Source organism: Mustelus asterias, unplaced genomic scaffold, assembly GCF_964213995.1.
Source record: "Mustelus asterias unplaced genomic scaffold, sMusAst1.hap1.1 HAP1_SCAFFOLD_555, whole genome shotgun sequence".
Classification (NCBI taxonomy): Eukaryota; Metazoa; Chordata; class Chondrichthyes; order Carcharhiniformes; family Triakidae; genus Mustelus; species Mustelus asterias.
The window spans coordinates 97,049-117,325 of NW_027590505.1; the positions used below are offsets into that span (position 1 = coordinate 97,049).

Consider the following 20,277-nt stretch of genomic DNA (forward strand, 5'->3'; position numbering starts at 1 on the left):
GAGAGACAGAGAGAGACAGAGAGGTAATTGGACACAAACCAATTGGAGAGTTTGAGAGATGGAGAGAGAGAGAGAGATTGAGTCTGAGAGGTTGGTGCCCAGGGAGTCAGTACAACCAGTCTCTCACTCCGATCTCAGGGGAAGGGGCATTGCGAAAGGAACCAACCGTCACAAAGAGTTTGAAGGAAGTTCTCACACTCACATCGACTCTGAGGAGAGACTGAGACACAAGTGGGAGAGAGAGAAGGAGACGGGAGAGGAATGGAGGGTGAAAGTGAGGGAGGCAGAGAGAGAGAGACAGAGGGGGACAGACAGACACAAAGAATGAAGCCGGATGGAGTCTATATCAATACGCGAGGAAAGAACAAGGACAGAACAACACCCAGAGCAGGTAAGAGAAATTCTTAATAGAGAAGCAGAGAGAGAGAGAGATAGAGAGGGAGACGGAGGGATAGAGACAGAGAGAGAGGGAGGGATAGAGACAGAGAAAGATAGACAGAGACAGAGAGAGAGAGACAGAGAGAGAGAGAGAGAGGGTAAGAGAGAGAGAGACAGAGAGAGAGGGTGGGATAGAGACAAGGACAGAGAGAGAGAGAGACAGAGAGAGAGAGACAGAGAGAGAGAGAGAGACAGTGAGAGAGAGAGGGTAAGAAAGAGAGAGAGAGAGAGACATGGAGAGAGACAGAGAGAGAGAGAGAGAGGGTAAGAGAGAGAGGGAGAGAGACACGGAGATGAGGGCGATAATTCCAACGAGAGAGGGACAGTGGGGGACAGTGTAGAGGGAGCTTTACTCTGTATCTAACCCCGTGCTGTACCTGTCCTGGGAGTGTTTGATGGGGACAGTGTAGAGGGAGCTTTACTCTGTATCTAACCCCGTGCTGTCCCTGTCCTGGGAGTGTTTGATGGGGGACAGTGTAGAGGGAGCTTTACTCTGTATCTAACCCCGTGCTGTACCTGTCCTGGGAGTGTTTGATGGGGGACAGTGTAGAGGGAGCTTTACTCTGTATCTAACCCCGTGCTGTACCTGTCCTGGGAGTGTTTGATGGGGACAGTGTTGAGGGAGCTTTACTCTGTATCTAACCCCGTGCTGTACCTGTCCTGGGAGTGTTTGATGGGGACAGTGTAGAGGGAGCTTTACTCTGTATCTAACCCCGTGCTGTACCTGTCCTGGGAGTGTTTGATGGGGGACAGTGTAGAGGGAGCTTTACTCTGTATCTAACCCCGTGCTGTACCTGTCCTGGGAGTGTTTGATGGGGACAGTGTAGAGGGAGCTTTACTCTGTATCAAACCCCGTGCTGTACCTGTCCAGGGAGTGTTTGATGGGGGACAGTGTAGAGGGAGCTTTACTCTGTAACTAACCCCGTGCTGTACCTGTCCTGGGAGTGTTTGATGGGGACAGTGGAGAGGGAGCTTTACTCTGAATCTAACCCCGTGCTGTACCTGTCCTGGGAGTGTTTGATGGGGGACAGTGTAGAGGGAGCTTTACTCTGTATCTAACCCCGTGCTGTACCTATCCTGGGAGTGTTTGATGGGGGACAGTGTAGAGGGAGCTTTACTCTGTATCTAACCCCGTGCTGTACCTGTCCTGGGAGTGTTTGATGGGGGACAGTGTAGAGGGAGCTTTACTCTGTATCTAACCCCGTGCTGTACCTGTCCTGGGAGTGTTTGATGGGGGACAGTGTAGAGGGAGCTTTACTCTGTATCTAACCCCGTGCTGTACCTGTCCTGGGAGTGTTTGATGGGGACAGTGTAGAGGGAGCTTTACTCTGTATCTAACCCCGTGCTGGACCTGTCCTGGGAGTGTTTGATGGGGACAGTGTAGCGGGAACTTTACTCTGTATCTAACCCCATGCTGTACCTGTCCTGGGAGTGTTTGATGGGGACAGTGTAGAGGGAGCTTTACTCTGTATCTAACACCGTGCTGTACCTGTCCTGGGAGTGTTTGATGGGGACAGTGTAGAGGGAGCTTTACTCTGTATCAAACCCCATGCTGTACCTGTCCTGGGAGTGTTCGATGGGGGACAGGGTAGAGGGAGCTTTACTCTGTATTTAACACTGGGCTGGAGCTGTCCTGGGAGTGTTTGATGGGGACAGTGTAGAGGGAGCTATACTCTGTATCTAACCCCGTGCTGTACCTGTCCTGGGAGTGTTTGATGGGGACAGTGTAGATGGGAGCTTTACTCTGTATCTAACCCCGTGCTGTACCTATCCTGGGAGTGTTTGATGGGGGACAGTGTAGAGGGAGCTTTACTCTGTATCTAACCCCGTACTGTACCTCTCCTGCGGGTGTTTGATGTGGACAGTGTAGAGGGAGCTTTACTCTGTATCTAACCCCGTGCTGTTCCTGTCCTGGGAGTGTTTGATGGGGATAGTGTAGAGGGAGCTTTACTCTGTATCTAACCCCGTACTGTACCTCTCCTGCGGGTGTTTGATGGGGGACAGTGTAGAGGGAGCTTTACTCTGTATCTAACCCCGTGCTGTACCTGTCCTGGGAGTGTTTGATGGGGACAGTGTAGAGGGAGCTTTACTCTGTATCTAACCCCGTGCTGTACCTGTCCTGGGAGTGTTTGATGGGGACATTGTCGAGTACTTTGCTCTGTATTTAACCCCGTGTGTATAGTTCTCACAATTCGAGCTATATAAGACCCTCGTCAGACCCCACTTGGAGTACTGTGCTCAGTTCTGGTCGCCTCATTACAGGAAGGATGTGGAAAAGATTGAAAGGGTGCAGAGGAGACTTACAAGGATGTTGCCTGGATTGAGTGGCATGCCTTATGAGGATAGGCTGAGGGAGCTCGGTCTTTTCTCCTTGGAGAGACGTAGGATGAAAGGAGACCTAATAGAGGTATATAAGATGTTGAGAGGCATAGATTGGGTGGACTCTCAGAGGCTTTTTCCCAGGGTGGAAATGTCTGCTACGAGAGGACACAGGTTTAAGGTGCTGGGGGGGAGGTACAGGGGAAATGTTGGGGGGAAGTTTTTCACACAGAGGGTGGTGGGCCAGTGGAATCGGCTGCCGTCAGTGGTGGTGGAGGCAAACTCAATAGGGTCTTTTAAGAGACTCCTGGATGAGTACATGGAGCTTAATAAGATGGAGGGTTATAGGTAGACCTAAAAGGTAGGGATATGTTCGGCACAACTTGTGGGGCCGAAGGGCCTGTTTTGTGCTGTTGTTTTTCTATGTTTCTAATTCTCTGTCCCGTAAATTTGTACAAGTTTCACAACATTCTGAACTTCTCTATTACAGATGAATTTGGACAGGAAACAGCTGGAGGAAGATGCTCAATAACTTCAACACATCTGGGCCTAATCGCCCTCATTGTCTTAATCGTCAGTCTGGCCATTGCTTTTGGACTGAGAGTCCAGGGTAGGTAAATGTGTCTCGCACTGTAACCGTTACAGAGAGGGGAGGGGAGGGGAAACTAAATTCTTTATTTTCTCAGTCCTCCTTCAGTAACCAGGGATTCTTTAATTGTTTAATAATTTGTGCAGTGGTAAACAAACCCTGTGACATCACTGTGTCAAGTAACTTGCTGTGAACTCACTGCAAGGTTAAATTAGAAGTTTAATTTACTCATACATTCAAACCCGGGGAATAGTCACAAATATATAATCACACACAAGGCAAAATGAGGAGAGAGGAGATATGTCAACTTGGAGGAATGTTCAAATAATAATCACCACTGATATGTAGATCAGTTCATGTTAGTCCAGAAGCTTCGAGTCCACTGAGCGATAATGCACGGAGGAATTACAGTTCAGGTGGGTTCAAATATCTGAAACAGAATTTACAAAACATGTCTCATGTTGATGGGGATGTGGAGAGAAGAGATTGAGACACACAGAAAAGGAGGAGCATTGGACATTAGTCCAGTAAACTCTCTTGGGAATTTACTGAACATTGTGTGAAAATAAATCATGTGACTTACAGCAGCCATTTTTTGGCAGAGCTCAGATTTCAATGAGGAAAAAATGAAATGATAGATTGCAACACTTAGTAATTAATTTCACATCATACCGACATGATAGGAAAACTCTGATATATCACAAGATTAATGTTTCATAATTATGATATATCCAACACTGCTGAACATAGCAAATTGATATATCCCACACCCCTCACTGAAACACACTGATATATCGCACACCCCTCACTGTAACACTCTGATATATCCCACATCCCTCACTGTAACAAACTGATATATCCCACACCCCTCACTGTAACACTCTGATATACCCCACACCCCTCACTGAAACACACTGATATATCCCACACCCCTCACTGAAACACACTGATATATCGCACACCCCTCACTGTAACACTCTGATATATCCCACACCCCTCACTGGAACACACTGATATATCCCACACCCCTCACTGTAACACTCTGATATATCCCATACCTCTCACTGTAACACTCTGACATATCCCACACCCCTCACTGTAACACTCTGATATACACCACACCCCTCACTGTAACACTCTGATATATCCCACACCCCTCACTGTAACACTCTGATATATCCCACACCCCTCACTGTAACACTCTGATATATCCCACACCCCTCACTGTAACACTCTGATATATCCCATACCCCTCACTGTAACACTCTGATATATCCCACACCTCTCACTGTAACACTCTGATATATCCCACACCCCTCACTGTAACACTCTGATATACACCACACCCCTCACTGAAACACTCTGATATATCCCACACCCCTCACTGTAACACTCTGATATATCCCACACCCCTCACTGTAACACTCTGATATATCCCACATCCCTCACTGTAACACTCTGATATACCCCACATCCCTCACTGTAACACTCTGACATAACCCACACCCCTCACTGTGACACTCTGATATATCCCACACCCCTCACTGTAACACTCTGATATATCCCACACCCCTCACTGTAACACTCTGATATATCCCACACCCCTCACTGTAACACTCTGACATACCCCACACCCCTCACTGTAACACTCTGATATATCCCACACCCCTCACTGTAACACTCTGATATATCCCACACCCCTCACTGTAACACTCTGATATATCCCACACCCCTCACTGTAACACTCTGATATATCCCACACCCCTCACTGAAACACAGTGATATATCCCACACCCCTCACTGTAACACTCTGATATATCCCAAACCCGTCACTGTAACACTCTGATATATCCCACACCCCTCACTGTAACACACTGATATACCCCACACCCCTCACTGTAACACTCTGATATATCCCACACCCCTCACTGTAACACTCTGATATATCCCACACCCCTCACTGTAACACTCTGATATATCCCACACCCCTCACTGTAACACTCTGATATATCCCACACCCCTCACTGAAACACAGTGATATATCCCACACCCCTCACTGTAACACTCTGATATATCCCACACCCCTCACTGTAACACCCTGATATATCCCACACCCCTCACTGTAACACCCTGATATATCCCACACCCCTCATTGTAACACACTGATACACCCCACACCCCTCACTGTAACACTCTGGTATATCCCACACCCCTCACTGTAACAATCTGATATACCCCACACCCCTCACTGTAACACTCTGATATATCCCACACCCCTCACTGTAACACACTGATATATCCCACACCCCTCACTGTAACATTCGGATATGTCCCACACCCCTCACTGTAACACTCTGATATATCCCACAACCCTCACTGTAACACTCTGATATATCCCACACCCCTCACTGAAACACAGTGATATATCACACAGCCCTCACTGTAACACTCTGATATACCCCACACCCCTCATTGCAACACACTGATATATCCCACACACCTCACTGTAACAGTCTGATATATCCCACACCCCTCACTGTAACACTCTGATATATCCCACACACCTCACTGTAACACTCTGATATATCCCACACCCCTCACTGTAACACTCTGATATATCCCACACCCCTCACTGAAACCCAGTGATATACCCCACACCCCTCACTGTAACACTCTGATATATCCCACATCCCTCACTGTAACACTCTGATATACCCCACATCCCTCACTGTAACACTCTGACATATCCCACACCCCTCACTGTAACACTCTGATATATCCCACATCCCTCACTGTAACACTCTGATATACCCCACATCCCTCACTGTAACACTCTGACATATCCCACACCCCTCACTGTAACACTCTGACATATCCCACACCCCTCACTGTAACACTCTGACATATCCCACACCCCTCACTGTAACACTCTGATATCTCCCACATCCCTCACTGTAACACTCTGATATACACCACATCCCTCACTGTAACACTCTGACATATCCCACACCCCTCACTGTAACACTCTGATATACCCCACACCCCTCACTGTAACACTCTGATATATCCCACACCCCTCACTGTGACACTCTGATATACCCCACACCCCTCACTGTAACACTCTGATATATCCCACACCCCTCACTGTAACACTCTGATATATCCCACACCACTCACTGTAACACTCTGATATATCCCACACCCCTCACTGTAACACTCTGATATATCCCACACCCCTCACTGTAACACCCTGATATATCCCACACCCCTCACTGTAACGCTCTGATATATCCCACACCCCTCACTGTAACACTCTGGTATATCCCACACCCCTCACTGAAACACTCTGATATATCCCACACCCCTCACTGAAACCCAGTGATATCCCCCACACCCCTCACTGTAACACTCTGATATACCCCACACCCCTCACTGTAACACTCTGATATATCCCACACCCCTCACTGTAACACACTGATATATCCCACACCCCTCACTGTAACACTCTGATATATCGAATACCTCTCACTGTAACACTCTGATATATCCCACACCCCTCACTGTAACACTCTGATATACACCACACCCCTCACTGAAACACTCTGATATATCCCACACCCCTCACTGTAACACTCTGATATATCCCACACCCCTTACTGTAACACTCTGATATATCCCACATCCCTCACTGTAACACTCTGATATACCCCACATCCCTCACTGTAACACTCTGACATAACCCACACCCCTCACTGTGACACTCTGATATACCCCACACCCCTCACTGTAACACTCTGATATATCCCACACCCTTCACTGTAACACTCTGATATATCCCACACCCCTCACTGTAACACTCTGATATATCCCACACCCCTCACTGTAACACTCTGATATATCCCACACCCCTCACTGTAACACTCTGATATATCCCACACCCCTCACTGTAACACTCTGATATATCCCATACCCCTCACTGTAACACTCTGATATATGCCACACCTCTCACTGTAACACTCTGATATATCCCACACCCCTCACTGTAACACTCTGATATACACCACACCCCTCACTGAAACACTCTGATATATCCCACACCCCTCACTGTAACACTCTGATATATCCCACACCCCTCACTGTAACACTCTGATATATCCCACATCCCTCACTGTAACACTCTGAGATACCCCACATCCCTCACTGTAACACTCTGACATAACCCACACCCCTCACTATGACACTCTGATATACCCCACACCCCTCACTGTAACACTCTGATATATCCCACACCCCTCACTGTCACACTCTGATATATCCCACACCCCTCACTGTAACACTCTGATATATCCCACACCCCTCACTGTAACACTCTGATATATCCCACACCCCTCACTGTAACACTCTGACATATCCCACACCCCTCACTGTAACACTCTGATATATCCCACACCCCTCACTGTAACACTCTGATATATCCCACACCCCTCACTGTAACACTCTGATATATCCCACACCCCTCACTGTAACACTCTGATATATCCCACACCCCTCACTGAAACACAGTGATATATCCCACACCCCTCACTGTAACACTCTGATATATCCCAAACCCGTCACTGTAACACTCTGATATATCCCACACCCCTCACTGTAACACACTGATATACCCCACACCCCTCACTGTAACACTCTGATATATCCCACACCCCTCACTGTAACACTCTGATATATCCCACACCCCTCACTGTAACACTCTGATATATCCCACACCCCTCACTGCAACACTCTGATATATCCCACACCCCTCACTGAAACACAGTGATATATCCCACACCCCTCACTGTAACACTCTGATATCTCCCACACCCCTCACTGTTACACCCTGATATATCCCACACCCCTCACTGTAACACCCTGATATATCCCACACCCCTCACTGTAACACTCTGATATACCCCACACCCCTCACTGTAACACTCTGGTATATCCCACACCCCTCACTGTAACAATCTGATATACCCCACACCCCTCACTGTAACACTCTGATATATCCCACACCCCTCACTGTAACACACTGATATATCCCACACCCCTCACTGTAACACTCGGATATATCCCACACCCCTCACTGTAACACTCTGATATATCCCACAACCCTCACTGTAACACTCTGATATATCCCACACCCCTCACTGAAACACAGTGATATATCACACAGCTCTCACTGTAACACTCTGATATACCCCACACCCCTCACTGAAACACAGTGATATATCCCACACCCCTCATTGCAACACACTGATATATCCCACACACCTCACTGTAACACTCGGATATATCCGACACCCCTCACTGTAACAGTCTGATATATCCCACACCCCTCACTGTAACACTCTGATATATCCCACACACCTCACTGTAACACTCTGATATATCCCACACCCCTCACTGTAACACTCTGATATATCCCACACCCCTCACTGAAACCCAGTGATATACCCCACACCCCTCACTGTAACACTCTGATATATCCCACATCCCTCACTGTAACACTCTGATATACCCCACATCCCACACTGTAACACTCTGACATACCCCACACCCCTCACTGTGACACTCTGATATACCCCACACCCCTCACTGTAACACTCTGATATATCCCACACCCCTCACTGTAACACTCTGATATATCCCACACCACTCACTGTAACACTCTGATATGTCCCACACCCCTCACTGTAACACTCTGATATATCCCACACCCCTCACTGAAACACAGTGATATATCCCACACCCCTCACTGTAACACTCTGATATATCCCAAACCCGTAACTGTAACACCCTGATATATCCCACACCCCCCACTGTAACACACTGATATACCCCACACCCCTCACTGTAACACTCTGATATATCCCACACCCCTCACTGTAACACTCTGAGAAATCCCACACCCCTCACTGTAACACTCTGATATATCCCACACCCCTCACTGTAACACTCTGATATATCCCACACCTCTCACTGTAACACTCTGATATATCCCACACCCCTCACTGTAACACTCTGATATACACCACACCCCTCACTGAAACACTCTGATATATCCCACACCCCTCACTGTAACACTCTGATATATCCCACACCCCTCACTGTAACACTCTGATATATCCCACATCCCTCACTGTAACACTCTGATATACCCCACATCCCTCACTGTAACACTCTGACATAACCCACACCCCTCACTGTGACACTCTGATATACCCCACACCCCTCACTGTAACACTCTGATATATCCCACACCCCTCACTGTAACACTCTGATATATCCCACACCCCTCACTGTAACACTCTGATATACCCCACACCCCTCACTGTGACACTCTGATATACCCCACACCCCTCACTGTAACACTCTGATATATCCCACACCCCTCACTGTAACACTCTGATATATCCCACACCACTCACTGTAACACTCTGATATATCCCACACCCCTCACTGTAACACTCTGATATATCCCACACCCCTCACTGAAACACAGTGATATATCCCACACCCCTCACTGTAACACTCTGATATATCCCAAACCCGTCACTGTAACACCCTGATATATCCCACACCCCTCACTGTAACACACTGATATACCCCACACCCCTCACTGTAACACTCTGATATATCCCACACCCCTCACTGTAACACTCTGAGAAATCCCACACCCCTCACTGTAACACTCTGATATATCCCACACCCCTCACTGTAACACTCTGATATATCCCACACCACTCACTGTAACACTCTGATATATCCCACACCCCTCACTGTAACACTCTGATATATCCCACACCCCTCACTGAAACACAGTGATATATCCCACACCCCTCACTGTAACACTCTGATATATCCCAAACCCGTCACTGTAACACCCTGATATATCCCACACCCCTCACTGTAACACACTGATATACCCCACACCCCTCACTGTAACACTCTGATATATCCCACACCCCTCACTGTAACACTCTGAGAAATCCCACACCCCTCACTGTAACACTCTGATATATCCCACACCCCTCACTGTAACACTCTGATATATCCCACACCTCTCACTGTAACACTCTGATATATCCCACACCCCTCACTGTAACACTCTGATATACACCACACCCCTCACTGAAACACTCTGATATACCCCACATCCCTCACTGTAACACTCTGACATAACCCACACCCCTCACTGTGACACTCTGATATACCCCACACCCCTCACTGTAACACTCTGATATATCCCACACCCCTCACTGTAACACTCTGATATATCCCACACCCCTCACTGTAACACTCTGATATATCCCACACCCCTCACTGTAACACTCTGATATATCCCACACCCCTCACTGTAACACTCTGACATATCCCACACCCCTCACTGTAACACTCTGATATATCCCACACCCCTCACTGTAACACTCTGATATATCCCACACCCCTCACTGTAACACTCTGATATATCCCACACCCCTCACTGTAACACTCTGATATATCCCACACCCCTCACTGTAACACTCTGATATTTCTCACACCCCACACTGGAACACTCTGATATATCCCACACCCCTCACTGTAACACTCTGATATATCCCTCTACCCTCACTGTAACACTCTGATATACCCCACACCCCTCACTGTAACACTCTGATATATCCCACACCCCTCACTGTAACAATCTGATGTATCCCACACCCGTCACTGTAACACTCTGATATATCCCACACCCCTCACTGTAACAATCTGATAGATCCCACACCCCTCACTGTAACACTCTGATATATCCCACACCCCTCACTGTAACACTCTGATATATCCCACACTCCTCACTGCAACACTCTGATATATCCCAGACACCTCACTGTAACACTCTGATATATCCCACACCCCTCACTGTAACACTCTGATGTATCCCACACCCCTCACTGAACACTCTGATATATCCCACACCCCTCACTGTAACACTCTGATATATCCCACACCCCTCACTGTAACACTCTGATATATCCCACACCCCTCACTGTAACACTCTGACATATCCCACACCCCTCACTGTAACACTCTGATATACCCCACACCCCTCACTGTAACACTCTGATATATCCCACACCCCTCACTGTAACACTCTGATATATCCCACACCCCTCACTGTAACACTCTGATATATCCCACACCCCTCACTGTAACACTCTGATATATCCCACACCCCTCACTGTAACACTCTGATATATCCCACACCCCTCACTGTAACACTCTGATATATCCCACACCCCTCACTGTAACACTCTGATATACCCCACACCCCTCACTGTAACACTCTGATATATCCCACACCCCTCACTGTAACACTCTGATATATCCCACACCCCTCACTGTAACACTCTGATATATCCCACACCCCTCACTGTAACACTCTGATATACCCCACACCCCTCACTGTAACACTCTGATATATCCCACACCCCTCACTGTAACACTCTGATATATCCCGCACCCCTCACTGTAACACTCTGATATACCCCACACCCCTCACTGTAACACTCTGATATATCCCACACCCCTCACTGTAACACTCTGATATATCCAACACCCCTCACTGTAACACTCTGATATATCCCACACCCCTCACTGTAACACTCTGATATATCCCGCACCCCTCACTGTAACACTCTGATATACCCCACACCCCTCACTGTAACACTCTGATATATCCCACACCCCTCACTGTAACAATCTGATATATCCCACACCCCTCACTGTAACACTCTGATATACCCCACACCCCTCACTGTAACACTCTGATATATCCCACACCCCTCACTGTAACACTCTGATATATCCCACACCCCTCACTGTAACACTCTGATATATCCCACACCCCTCACTGTAACACTCTGATATATCCCGCACCCCTCACTGTAACACTCTGATATACCCCACACCCCTCACTGTAACACTCTGATATATCCCACACCCCTCACTGTAACACTCTGATATATCCCACACCCCTCACTGTAACACTCTGATATATCCCACACCCCTCACTGTAACACTCTGATATATCCCGCACCCCTCACTGTAACACTCTGATATACCCCACACTCCTCACTGTAACACTCTGATATACCCCACACCCCTCACTGTAACACTCTGATACATCCCACACCCCTCACTGTAACACTCTGATATACCCCACACCCCTCACTGTAACACTCTGATATATCCCACACCCCTCACTGTAACAATCTGATATATCCCACACCCCTCACTGTAACACTCTGATATACCCCACACCCCTCACTGTAACACTCTGATATATCCCACACCCCTCACTGTAACACTCTGATATATCCCACACCCCTCACTGTAACACTCTGATATATCCCACACCCCTCACTGTAACACTCTGATATATCCCACACCCCTCACTGTAACACTCTGATATACCCCACACCCCTCACTGTAACACTCTGATATATCCCACACCCCTCACTGTAACACTCTGATACATCCCACACCCCTCACTGTAACACTCGGATATATCCCACACCCCTCACTGTAACACTCTGATATATCCCACACCCCTCACTGTAACACTCGGATATATCCCACACCCCTCACTGTAACACTCTGATATATCCCACACCCCTCACTGTAACACTCTGATATACCCCACACCCCTCACTGTAACACACTGATATATCCCACACCCCTCACTGTAACACTCTGATATACCCCACACCCCTCACTGTAACACTCTGATATACCCCACACCCCTCACTGTAACACTCTGATATATCCCACACCCCTCACTGTAACACTCTGATTTTTATATAATATATATAGATGGACGGGGAAGCGAGGCACATGTAAGTTATTTTATTTTCTCCCCCTCCCTCAGAAAGCAGAGATGTTTTAGTTTGAGATAATTTGTGCCGTTGTTTCTCCAAACTGTCTGTTTTTGGTGTCAAAGAATTTAGTAACTTGCGGGAAACTCTTTTTATTGATAAATTCGAAATTTAGTTTACTCATACATTCAAACCCGGGAGCGGATTCTCACTGGTTCATCCCCACTCTGACACGTTCTATTTCTCAGAACATCAGATGAGGAAAGATCTATTGTTGGAGCTGGATGGAAAGTTCCAGAATGCGTCCGAGATTGCAAGATCGCTGTGTAGATTGCTCCGACACCACTCAGGTGAGTTTGTGCCAGGGGACACACTGCGCCCACTGCCCAGTGTTGTACCCTCTGTCTATTAACAGATGCCCCTCAATCCTGACCACCACGACCTACCAAATCCGTCTCAGTACGCCACAATGTCCACGCAGCAACAAGGACTCTGTGACCTGAGCGGTTATTCTGGCAGATTGCAACAGGTGATGGGCTGAATGGCCTCCTCCTGTTCCTGTGTAACAGGCTGGAGAGAGAGAGAGAGAGGGGCTGAATGGCCTCCTTCTGTTCCTGTGTAACAGGCTGGAGAGAGGGAGGGGCTGAATGGCCTCCTCCTGTTCCTGTGTAACAGGCTGGAGAGAGGGAGGGGCTGAATGGCCTCCTCCTGTTCCTGTGTAACAGGCTGGAGAGAGAGGGGCTGAATGGCCTCCTCCTGTTCCTGTGTAACAGGCTGGAAAGAGGGGCTGAATGGCCTCCTCCTGTTCCTGTGTAACAGGCTCGAGAGAGAGAGAGAGAGAGGGGCTGAATGGCCTCCTCCTGTTCCTGTGTAACAGGCTGGAGAGAGAGAGGGGGGCTGAATGTCCTCCTCCTGTTCCTGTGTAACAGGCTCGAGGGAGAGAGAGAGAGGGGCTGAATGGCCTTCTCCTGTTCCTGTGTAACAGGCTGGAGAGAGAGAGGGGCTGAATGGCCTCCTCCTGTTCCTGTGTAACAGGCTCGAGGGAGAAAGAGAGAGGGGCTGAATGGCCTTCTCCTGTTCCTGTGTAACAGGCTGGAGAGAGAGAGGGGCTGAATGGCCTCCTCCTGTTCCTGTGTAACAGGCTCGAGGGAGAGAGAGAGAGGGGCTGAATGGCCTCCTCCTGTTCCTGTGTAACAGGCTGGAGAGAGAGGGGCTGAATGGCCTTCTCCTGCTCTGAATTTTTAATGTATTTCACCGAATGAATTATTTATTATTTCTCAGATTCTCTCTGTCCGAGTGGCTGGAAACTTCACAATCAAATCTGCTACAGATTCTCCAGAGTGAAAGTTAACTGGAACACGGCAAAGCGAGAATGTGAATCCCTAAACTCACACCTCCTCATCATCAAAACAGACCAGGAACTGGTGAGAATGACAGCAACACCTGTCAGAATGTGTTAGAGAGAAAATATCCCCCTGCACTGTCCCCCCATCAAACACTCCCAGGACAGGTACAGCACGGGGTTAGATACAGAGTAAAGCTCCCTCTACACTGTCCCCATCAAAGACTCCCAGGACAGGTACAGCACGGGGTTAGATACAGAGTAAAACTCCCTCTGCACTGTCCCCCCATCAAACACTCCCAGGACAGGTACAGCACGGGGTTAGATACAGAGTAAAGCTCCCTCGACACTGTCCCCATCAAACACTCCCAGGACAGGTACAGCACGGGGTTAGATACAGAGTAAAACTCCCTCTGCACTGTCCCCCCATCAAACACTCCCAGGACAGGTACAGCACGGGGTTAGATACAGAGTAAAGCTCCCTCTACACTGTCCCCCATCAAACACTCCCAGGACAGGTACAGCATGGGGTTAGATACAGAGTAAAGCTCCCTCTACACTGCCCCCATCAAACACTCCCAGGACAGGTACAGCACGGGGTTAGATACAGAGTAAAGCTCCCTCTACACTGTCCCCCATCAAACACTCCCAGGACAGGTACAGCACGGGGTTAGATACAGAGTAAAGCTCCCTCTACACTGTCCCCCATTAAACACTCCCAGGACAGGTACAGCACGGGGTTAGATACAGAGTAAAGCTCCCTCTACACTGTCCCCCATCAAAAACTCCCAGGACAGGTACAGCACGGGGTTAGATACAGAGTAAAGCTCCCTCTATACTGTCCCCCATCAAACACTCCCAGGACAGGTACAGCACGGGGTTAGATACAGAGTAAAGCTCCCTCGACACTGTCCCCATCAAACACTCCCAGGACTGGTACAGCACGGGGTTAGATACAGAGTAAAGCTCCCTCTGCACTGTCCCCATCAAACACTCCCAGGACAGGTACAGCACGGGGTTAGATACAGAGTAAAGCTCCCTCTACACTGTCCCCATCAAACACCCCCAGGACAGGTACAGCACGGGGTTAGATACAGAGTAAAGCACCCTCTACACTGTCCCCCATCAAACACTCCCAGGACAGGTACAGCACGGGGTGAGATACAGAGTAAAGGTCCCTCTACACTATCCCCCATCAAACACTCCCAGGACAGGTACATCACGGGGTTAGATACAGAGTAATCTCCCTCTCCACTCGCCCCTGTCAAACACTCCCAGGACAGGTACAGCACGGGGTTAGATACAGAGTAATCTCCCTCTCCACTCTCCCCTGTCAAACACTCCCAGGACAGGTACAGCACGGGGTTAGATACAGAGTAAAGCTCCCTCTACACTGTCCCCCATCAAACACACCCAGGACAGGTACAGCACGGGGTTAGATATAGATTAAAGCTCCCTCTACACAGCCCCCCATCAAACACTCCCAGGACAGGTACAGCACGGGGTTAGATACAGAGTAAAGCTCCCTCTGCACTGTCCCCCATCAAACACTCCCAGGACAGGTACAGCACGGGGTTAGATACAGAGTAAAGCTCCCTCTGCACTGTCCCCATCAAACACTCCCAGGACAGGTACAGCACGGGGTTAGATACAGAGTAAAGCTCCCTCTGCACTGTCCCATCAAACACTCCCAGGACAGGTACAGCACGGGGTTAGATACAGAGTAAAGCTCCCTCTACACTGTCCCCATCAAACACTCCCAGGACAGGTACAGCATGGGGTTAGATACAGAGTAAAGCTCCCTCTACACTGTCCCCATCAAACACTCCCAGGACAGGTACAGCATGGGGTTAGATAAAGAGTAAAGCTCCCTCTACACTGTCCCCCATCAAACACTCCCAGGACGGGTACAGCACGGGGTTAGATACAGAGTAAAGCTCCCTCTACACTGTCCCCCATCAAACACTCCCAGGACAGGTACAGCACGGGGTTAGATACAGAGTAAAGCGCCCTCTACACTGTCCCCATCAAACACTCCCAGGACAGGTACAGCACGGAGTTCGATACAGAGTAAAGCTCCCTCTACACTGTCCCCCATCAAACACTCCCAGGACAGGTACAGCACGGTGTTAGATACAGAGTAAAGCTCCCTCTGCACTGTCCCCCATCAAACACTCCCAGGACAGGTACAGCACGGGGTTAGACACAGAGTAAAGCTCCCTCGACACTGTCCCACATCAAACACTCCCAGGACAGGTACAGCACGGGGTTCGATAAAGAGTAAATCTCCCTCTACACTCTCCCCATCAAACACTCCCGGGACAGGTACAGCACGGGGTTAGATACAGAGTAAAGCTCCCTCTACACTGTCCCCATCAAACACTCCCAGGACAGGTACAGCACGGGGTTAGATACAGAGTAAAGCTCCCTCGACACTGTCCCCCATCAAACACTCCCAGGACAGGTACAGCACGGGGTTAGATACAGAGTAAAGCTCCCTCTACACTGTCCCCCATCAAACACTCCCAGGACAGGTACAGCACGGGGTTAGATACAGAGTAAAGCTCCCTCTACACTGTCCCCATCAAACACTCCCAGGACAGGTACAGCACGGGGTTAGATACAGAGTAAAGCTCCCTCTACACTGTCCCCCATCAACACTCCCAGGACAGGTACAGCACGGGGTTAGATACAGAGTAAAGCTCCCTCTACACTGTCCCCCATCAAACACTCCCAGGACAGGTACAGCACGGGGTTAGATACAGAGTAAAGCTCCCTCTACACTGTCCCCCATCAAACACTCCCAGGACAGGTACAGCACGGGGTTAGATACAGAGTGAACACAGAGATAAGGAGCTGTGTGTGTGAGTTGAGGCAGTGACAGTAACTCCACAAACTTGTTTCTTCTCTAGAATTTTGCAATCAAATCCATGCCGAACAAGAATAAACAATATTTTATTGGACTCACAGATGGAAAGAGTGAAGGAAACTGGAAATGGGTGGATGGGACCCCAGTGAGGTGAGTCCGAACATCGCACTAGGACAGAGTGGGACAGTGGGATTAGTTTGGGGATTGATACAGGGCTATGGGGAGAGAGCGGGGCAGTGGGATTAGTTTGGGATTGATACAGGGCTATGGGGAGTGAGCGGGACAGTGGGAATAGTTTGGGGATTGATACAGGGCTATGGGGAGAGAGTGGGGCAGTGGGATTAGTTTGGGATTGATACAGGGCTATGGGGAGAGAGTGGGGCAGTGGGATTAGTTTGGGATTGATACAGGGCTATGGGGAGAGAGTGGGACAGTCGGATTAGTTTGGGATTGATACAGGGCTATGTGGAGAGAGTGGGGCAGTGGAATTAGTTTGGGGATTGATACAGGGCTATGGGGAGAGTGTGGGGCAGCGGGATTAGTTTCGGGATTGATACAGGGCTATGGGGATAGTGCGGGGTCGTGGGATTAGTTTGGGGATGGATACGGAGCTATGAGGAGAGAGTGGGACAGTGGGATTAGTTTCGGGATTGGTACAGGGCTATGGGGCGAGAGTGGGACGGTTGTATTAGTTTGGGATTTGATGCAGGGCGATTGGGAGAGAATGGGGTAGTGGGATTATTTTGGGGATTGATTCAGGGCTATGGGGAGAGAGGTGGGACAGTGGGATTTGTTTGGGGATTGATACAGGGCTATGGGGAGAGAGTGGGGCAGTGGGATTAGTTTGTGATTGATACAGGGTTATGGGGAGGGAGTGGGACAGTGGGATTAGTTTGGGGATTGATACAGGGCTATGGGGAGAGAGTGGGGCAGTGGGATTAGTTTGGGGATTGATACAGGGCTATGGGGAGTGAGTGGGACAGTGGGATTAGTTTGGGGATTGATACAGGGCTATGGGGAGAGAGTGGGACAGTGGGATTAGTTTGGGGATTGATACAGGGCTGTGGGGAGAGAGTGGGGCAGTGGGATTAGTTTGGGATTGATACGGGGCTATGGGGAGAATGGGGCAGTGGGATTAGTTTGGTATTGATACAGGGCTATGGGGAGAGAGTGGGACAGTGGGATTAGTTTGGGGATTGATACAGGGCTATGGGGATAGAGTGGGGCAGTGGGATTAGTTTAGGATTGATACAGGGCTATGGGGATAGAGTGGGGCTGTGGGATTAGTATGGGGATGGGTACGGTGCTATGAGGAGAGAGTGGGGCAGTGGGATTAGTTTGGGATTGATACAGGGCTATGGGGAGAGATGGGACAGTGGGATTAGTTTGGGGATCGATACAGGGCTATGGGGAGAGAGTGGGGCAGTGGGATTAGTTTGGGGATCGATACAGGGCTATGGGGAGAGAGTGGAACAGTGGGATTAGATTGGGATTGACACAGGGCTATGGGGAGAGAGCGGGACAGTGGGATTAGATTGGGATTGACACAGGGCTATGGGGAGAGAGCGGGGCAGTGGGATTAGTTCGGGGATGGATTCGGGGCTCTGCGGAAAGTGTGGGAAAGTGGGATTAGTTTGGGATTGATGCGGGTTTGCTGGAATATTTTCCTATCTCTGAAAGGAATTTAATGGCTATTTTTCCACATTCCCAGTAAATCTCATTGGCTGAAGAACCAACCGGATAATTGGAATGGTGATGAACACTGTGGAACAGTTTCGAAAGTAGACGGTGAAGATGTATTTGGCTGGAATGATGTCCCTTGTTCCATGGAGTTCCCTTTTATCTGTGAGAAACTGGCTCCATCCAGCATCGGGGCAGCTGCCTTTGAGAAATATTGTCCCTGAAGAGAGACTGGGACACAGAACGAGAGACTCAGGATTGTGTAAATATCCCCACCCCCTCCTCCATTACCCTCAACACCCCCCCCCCACCCCACACTCCCACTGTCCATATATCCCCCTGTGCGTCCTCTCAGTATGTCCCTCTGTTCCCCAGTGTGTCCTCTCTCTATATCCCTGTGTTCCCCAGTGTGTCCTCTCTCTATATCCCTCTGTTCCCCAGTGTGTCCTCTCTCTATATCCCTCTGTTCCCCAGTGTGTCCTCTCTCTATATCCCTCTGTTCCCCAGTGTGTCCTCTCTCTATATCCCTCTTCCCCAGTGTGTCCTCTCTCTATATCCCTCTGTTCCCCAGTGTGTCCTCTCTCTATATCACTCTGTTCCCCAGTGTGTCCTCTCTCTATATCCCTCTGTTCCCCAGTGTGTCCTCTCTCGATATCCCTCTGTTCCCCAGTGTGTCCTCTCTCTATATCCCTCTGTTCCCCAGTGTCTTCTATCTCATCTCTGCCACCATCTTCCCATCTCCTTCCCACTCCATTTCCCCTCCCCTCCCCTCCCCGCAGCCCCAATCTCCCATTGCCTCACTCTGCTTCCCTGCAATAGAGCCCATTTGTCTTTGAATGTATGTATATAAGCAAACCTGAATAAACCAGTGTAGTTGGGTATGTGCCCTCCCAGTGTGCGTGTGTGCACTGCCTAGAGTTTCTGTCCCACAACAATATCACGGACTGTAGATTTCTCTGCTTTTTGGAAACTTCCGGTAAATCAGCAGCGGAACTGAGTGTTATTTATTGCTGAGAATAATACTTTAAAATCTACTTGATTAGAATTTGTCTGCACTTGTGGTTGGACTGACCTTCCAAGATGGCTGCATTGAGGGTCATTACTGAGCTGTTTGAACTCTCTCTCTTGTGGGTTATATTGA

General features: G+C 48.9%; 1 protein-coding gene across 1 annotated transcript; it reads left to right on the plus strand.

Annotated features, from left to right (window-relative positions):
• Positions 1-240: 240 nt before the first annotated feature.
• Positions 241-19,582, plus strand: LOC144487033 (CD209 antigen-like protein C). Its single transcript, XM_078205078.1, has 6 exons — positions 241-391; positions 3,248-3,367; positions 13,494-13,595; positions 14,527-14,669; positions 17,500-17,606; positions 19,168-19,582. The coding sequence occupies exons 1-6, from the start codon at positions 262-264 to the stop codon at positions 19,358-19,360; spliced, it is 795 nt and encodes a 264-aa protein (XP_078061204.1). The 5' UTR covers positions 241-261; the 3' UTR covers positions 19,361-19,582.
• The last annotated feature ends 695 nt before the right edge of the window (positions 19,583-20,277 follow it).